The sequence below is a fragment of the Suricata suricatta genome, chromosome 13, assembly GCF_006229205.1.
Source record: "Suricata suricatta isolate VVHF042 chromosome 13, meerkat_22Aug2017_6uvM2_HiC, whole genome shotgun sequence".
Classification (NCBI taxonomy): Eukaryota; Metazoa; Chordata; class Mammalia; order Carnivora; family Herpestidae; genus Suricata; species Suricata suricatta.
Window position 1 is genome coordinate 1,949,468 of NC_043712.1, and position 5,964 is coordinate 1,955,431.

A 5,964-nucleotide genomic window follows, 5' to 3' on the forward strand; every position below is an offset into this window, starting at 1 on the left:
GCTCTGCCTCCTGTCCCCAGGGGCTGCTGCTCCCCATGCTGGCTCAGGAAGGGACCAGCCTCCGGGAGACACTTCCACACTCATTCCAGGAAACAACCGCTCTTGAAAATCCAAAATAAACTCCACGCTAAATGGTCTGAAAAACACAATTTGAGCCCCAGATGGAGAGAGCCCGGCAGCGTCTCGGCTCCTGGGGCCGGATCCGCAGCCCGAAGGCCGTGAAGTCCCCTGAAGCTTCTCAGGGACACTGGGAGTGGATTCTATTCTGGCGGATTACAGCGCAGCCCGACTGCAGACCTGCCAAGATCCGGCTGGGGTGGGGGGCTCCAGGGCCGACCAAGGAGCCTATTGTGCTTCCTGCCGGGGGGGGAGCGCGCTCTCAGAGCCGAGGGCTCTGTGTTTATGCATTCCAGCATGTTCCTTAACGTGGGCCTTCCCTGGGTCCAGACCCAACGTGCTTCCCCTCCTCTGACGCAGCTCCGCGGGGCCTCCTGGGTCAGGCCCAGGCCAGCCGCGCTCCCCCGAGCCCCAGTGAGAAAGCCGTCCCTTCCCTTGCTTGGGAAGTCCAGGCCTGGCCAAGCCCGGTGCTGCTGTGACTTCTCCCTGGCGGCTGACGTCTCTGAGCCCTACTTCCTTTGTGGCCTGGCCAACCAACCCTCGTCCCTGGCTGTGGCAGGAGCCGGGCGCGTTTGGAAGGATCGCCGCCAGAACTTAATTTTCCCTCCTACAGCTGTAAAATGGGTTGGTGGGCACTTTCTGCCACCACTTGCCCGGCTGGACCCCTCTTCCCAGAGAACTGTCCTGCCCCCCAGGGGGCCGGCAGCCCATCCTCGGGGCCGCACTGTCTTGGCTTCATTTTTGCAACTTGAGTGGGTGTGTGTCTCAGACCAGACCTGCCAGCACTTGGAGCTGGGACCCTGAGATTCCAGGAGGAGCTCTAGGGGGGCTAATATGTGGCAGAGGGACGTCCCCCTGGGGCCTGGGCTCCCACCCGGCTAGAGAGTGAGCGCAGCCTCAGGCCTGCCGGCAGTGCAGACCTACCTTCTGGCTCCTTCCCTTCTGGGGCCTCAGGCAACGCCCCTGCGTCCCTCGTCAGCCTGGGCAGTGTGAGTGACTGCCAGGGGGGCCTAGATACAACAGAGGATGTGGGGAGGCCTGGGGACCGTGTGTAAGGGCCTACTGGGTGCCCTACCCCCCAGGGCGGGCTGTGCAGCGAAGGGTTGTTGGTGTGAGAAAGTCCAGCTCGGGCTTCCTCAACACTACGGCAGTTTCATCTTCCTCCCTAGAACCAACCAAGCTCTAGGCTCACCCCCTCCAGGAAGTCTTCCCAGATTAACCCAGGCCATTTCCGATTGATTTTGCATCTTTGAGGCAGTCACTCTCTGCAATAATATTAATAACAAAGCTCCTAGCGGCTCCTGTCTGCTGAGCACGTCGGAAGCCAGGACTTTTCAGTGCCTTATCTCGGCTCTCTTAGACCATTGCTCTAATAACCACTTCACAGACATGGAAACTGAGGCAGAGACGTGAAGTCACTTGGGTTAGGTCCAGAGCCTGTGAGTGTGGGGGGGTGGCGCCCAGTGCTCCCTGTCTCCGTGGTTTAGCTGAGACGGGAGGTAAGCGGGGAGCCCGGGCAGTACGCACCCACTGTGTGGCGATGATGAAGGCGGCGGCGCCGATGGGGCCCGAGTACACCCCGTAGCCCCAGCGGTCGTGGTAGACGCGGACGCCGATGGTCAGGACGCCGAACATCACGAGAGTCGACCTCTTGGGCTCGTCAAAGTCGGCCAGCGCTGGAGGGCGGGGAGAGGAGCCGGCAGAGGTGAGCCGCCTCCCTGCCCCTCCCGGCCGCGCTCTGCCCCCCGTGGGGCCCCCCCGGGGCTGCGTTCCAGCGGGTCTTAAGGGAGAGACGTGGACGGAGCAGCCTGGGCCGCTTGCACAGGGAGGTCAGCACGCGCCCGCCCCGGGGGCCCCTGGGACAAAGACAGGGACACCCGGGTGAGAGACAAGAAAGATCCGAGCCTCCATGGGGCCTGGGCACATAGCCGGGAGCCCCAGCGGCGGGGCGCAGGCGCCCTGACGGACATCGCCACGAGATGTGGCCGAGTGAGGAAAAGTTGCCGAACACCCATCCTTGTAAAGACGGAGCGGCGGTGACATCCGTCCGAGCTTGCGTGAGCCTCAGGAAGTGTCTTGGGGGCGAACCCCGAGCTGCGGACAGACCACTTCCACGGGTCCTGGCACGACTCTGCCGTCAATGCGTCGGACCAGCCTTTGTTAAGTGTGTGAATTAAAGAGGTTCGAGGATGGGACTCGGGGTGTGGAAGGATGCGCATTCCAGGGGCGCCTGGCGGCTCAGTCGGTTGAGCTTCCGGCTTCGGCTCAGGTCATGATCTCACGATTCGTGGGTTCGAGCCCCGCATCGAGCTCCATGCTGACAGGTAGCTCGGAGCCTGGAGCCTGCTTCGGATTCTGTGTCTCCCTCTCTGACCCTCCCCTGCTCGCGCGGTCTCTCTCTGTCTCTCAAAAAAAAAAAAAAAAAAGGCTGCGCATTCTGGACGGAACCGTGCCTGGACCCCGGGAGGGGAGGGCAGACTCCAGACGAGGGCTGGGCAGTCACTGGGCTTGGATTTTTTGGGGGGTGGGGCGCGCGGACGGCGGGGAAACCGGGTTCCGGGGTGCAGCCACTCACCCATCAGCGAGACCCACATGCTCAGCGCCGTGCCGTAGACGCTGAAATACTCCAGGACATCGTGGCGCATGAGGCACAACACCGACAGGCCGGGGCCGGTGCACGCGTGGTGGAGCTGCCGGGAAACCAGGGGGTCGGGGGGTCAGGGGCCGCCAGGACGGCGTGCTGCGGGGGGCAGGGGGGGAGGGGGAGGGGGCGGGGCCAGGCTGGGCTCCAGCCACACCGCAGTGAGCCAGGCCATTCACCAGCTCCGGCAAATCATTTCATGGCCCCATGCCTCAGTTTCCCCACCTGACAAATGGGAGTGCTGCCGACTGCTCCCCTCGTGGGGTGCCGTGGGGGTCAGATGAGACAGTCCACGGCAGGGGTCCGGGGCCTGGGGTGTGCCGAGGGCTGTCACATCTCTTATCTTCTCTGCCGCCAGTAGACAGAGGCCGGCGGGAAACACGCCCCGCATGCTCCTTCAGCCCCCGGGTCCCCGACAGCAGGTGCAGGGGCACTTGCCCCGCAGCCGTGGATGTGAGGCCACGGCCCACTCTCTGGATGCCAGGCGGCTCCTGGGGGCCTACGGGCGCCCCGCTGTGCTGTTGATCCCTGTCGCGACCAGGCGACCCCACAGAGGATGTCCTCAGACATGAGGGGCACCAGGACCCTCGGGCGGCCTGTGAGGCCTTGGCCGCGGAGCCCACCCCGAGCTGCTAACTCAGCAGGTGGGGGGGGGGAGAGGTTGGAGATTTGCATGTTTAAGAGTTTCTCCGGCCAGGGTGGGGGGGGTGCACGCTCTGAGCACCACCGCGGAGACCCCGGGCTGCACGCGGCATGGGCGTCTTGCTCACCCGCTCCAACCCTCTCATGGTTCTCTCCACACCTTGTTTAATAGCAATTTTATCTTTATTTTTACATTTATTATTTATGTATTAAAATTTTTTAATGTTTATTTTTTGAGAAAGAGAGAGAGAGACACTGAATGTGAGCAGGGAGGGGCAGAGAGAGAGGGAGACACAGACTCCGAAGCAGCTCCAGGCTCCGAGCTGTCAGCACAGAGCCCGACGCGGGGCTCGAACCCACAAACCACGAGATCGTGACCTGAGCCGAAGCCGGGCGCTTCACCGACTGAGCCCCCCAGGCGCCCCTCGCAGCAATTTTTAAAGCAAAAGGCCTCTATGGAGTATTCTCAAAGCCGTCAACTGATTTCTTGCCAAAAACAACTCTTTCCTTTTGCATATGTGCATTTCATCATTTTGAGGAATATTAAATTATGTGATGTAATTATTTTGACAAGTTCCACGGGTGTAAACGAACTTGGAAACCAGCACAATGGACTCTTGGTGAGCCCGGCCCGGTGGGCAGGGGGAGGGGTGCGGGAGCGCCACCCACGTCTGGAGGCCCCAGGGAGGTCACGGTGGGGGGGGGGCCCAGGTCCCCTGGTGAGTCGGGCGAGTTGGGGTGGATTTAGAGCTCATACTGGTTACGATTATAGATGACTTAAAGTGAAGGGGCGCCCAGGAGGTGTTAATCGGGGTGTAGCGTCCAGAACAAGGGATGTGACAGTCCTGGGGGGGTCAGACCCCCTAGAGGACTGTGTTGAACTTTGGAGTCTGCACCCTTTGAAGGGACTCAGGCAAAGGGGAAAGAGAAGAGTGACCAGGGAGTGGACATGACTGTTTGGGGAAAGGGAAGCTTCAGGTGGGGCCTGATCAAGGTGCTCAGAACTCTGCGGGAGAGAGCAGAGAGAAGGCTCCACGTGGCTCTGGCAGGCCGAGCGAGGCCTTATGGTGAGTGGATGTCCTCCTGCTACTTCTAGAACTCCATCCCGGCTGCAGCCCCTGGCCTCCGGCCCACCACTCTCCTTTGTAGCCCAGATCGCCGTGTATAATTACAGACTTAATCACTAAGGGGTTCTTGCCGCGTCTGTGCCCTGCCCCTCTCAAGAGCAGGAACACTCCGTCTCATCTCGGCCGCGTGAATGCAGGCTCCGGGAGGCAGGGTTTAGAGCGGTCTGCAGGAGAGCTCACCCCAGGGGGGCGCTCCCACCAGGCCCTTGGTTCGCTTCTGCTGGGCAGGTGGGGAAGGTGAGAGTCAGAGCAGTGCTACCTGCCAAGGAGGCGGCAGAGCAGGGCTGCGGGCCTGCGAGGTCTCCGTCTTCCCACGCAGGGGCGGATCCGGGACCCGGAGGGTGCCGGCAGGGCCGGGGTGCAGCTGGGGGCCTGCAGAGGCCGACCTAATGGGTCCTTGCTTTGTGAGCTTGGGCAGGTGGCCGGCTGCTGGGGGCCTCCCCTGTCAAAGGGGGACAAGAACGCAGGTCCGTGGGGTGGCCCGGGCGACTCCCTGTGACAGCTGGCCCCAGAGGGTCTGGTCTGAACGCAGAAGGGGTCACGTGGGAGGCAGAGCTGCGGCGGCGTTGCTCGGGGCCTGGAAGGGGCTGCGCGTGGCCTTGAGGTGGGAGGACATCTGTCACTGAGGCAGCTGCGTCTGCCATTCTGGGTGGCTAGGGCGGGGCAGGGTGGGCCTCTGAGGCCAGCCCGCAGGCAGCTGGGAGGGGCGGCCTCACCGAGTCTGTGGGTTCCTGGGCCGGGTCTGACCTGGGCCTGGGGACCAGACCCCCGGCTCCTCTCCCCGCCCCTAAGCCCCCTGTACCCGCCCTGTGCCTCAGTTTCCCATCTGCCAAACCAACTTCCCTGAACTCTCCCAAGCAGAGGTCCCTCGTGGGGCAAGCCAGATGGCATCAGACAAAATGCCTCGAATGAGCCGAGAGCTCCAGGGTGCACCCAGAGCTCATGGTGACACGGCACACAGCCTCTGCCAGACTCAGTTTCCTCATCTGTCAAATGGGTTTGTCATAATCCCAGGCTCATGAAGAGCTGTGAAGACTGCAGAAGACAGTGTGTGCAGAGCTCCCGGGCCGCCCCCAGCCCGGATGCTGGCTCGAGGCTCAGGTCTCTCCCACCCAGAGGTGGAGACAAGCCCCAGGGCCACGCCCGGCCCCAGGTCCCCGCTGCCTAAGGGAACACTAGCCCAAGGGCACACAGCTCCTGCCACAGAGAAGCCTGGGTTTGGCCAGTGAGAAGGTCGGCGTGACAGGCCACGGGTGTCTGCAAACACATGCGTGTGCTCATGGCCCTCACGGCCCACAGCTGCCCTCAGGGCCCCGAGACTCGGCCACAGAGGCCCTGTGGCCAGGGAGGCAGGAGGCACGCGATTTGTCACATCTGGCACTGTGCATCTGGGGGGACGCGCCCCCGCGGGGAGCTGGGCTTCCGTGAAGGGTGAGT

At 62.7% G+C, this 5,964-nt stretch overlaps 1 protein-coding gene across 1 annotated transcript in view; it reads right to left on the bottom strand.

Moving 5' to 3' along the window:
* MYMK (myomaker, myoblast fusion factor) overlaps positions 1–5,964 on the bottom strand; it is a 7,782-nt gene that overhangs the window by 852 nt on the left and 966 nt on the right. Inside the window, exons 2-3 of the mRNA XM_029919534.1 lie at positions 2,693–2,807; positions 1,645–1,793 (exon numbers count right to left, since the gene is read on the bottom strand). Of these exons, the coding sequence (XP_029775394.1) occupies positions 1,645–1,793; positions 2,693–2,807 (264 nt within the window). The remainder of the gene's footprint in view (positions 1–1,644; positions 1,794–2,692; positions 2,808–5,964) is intronic.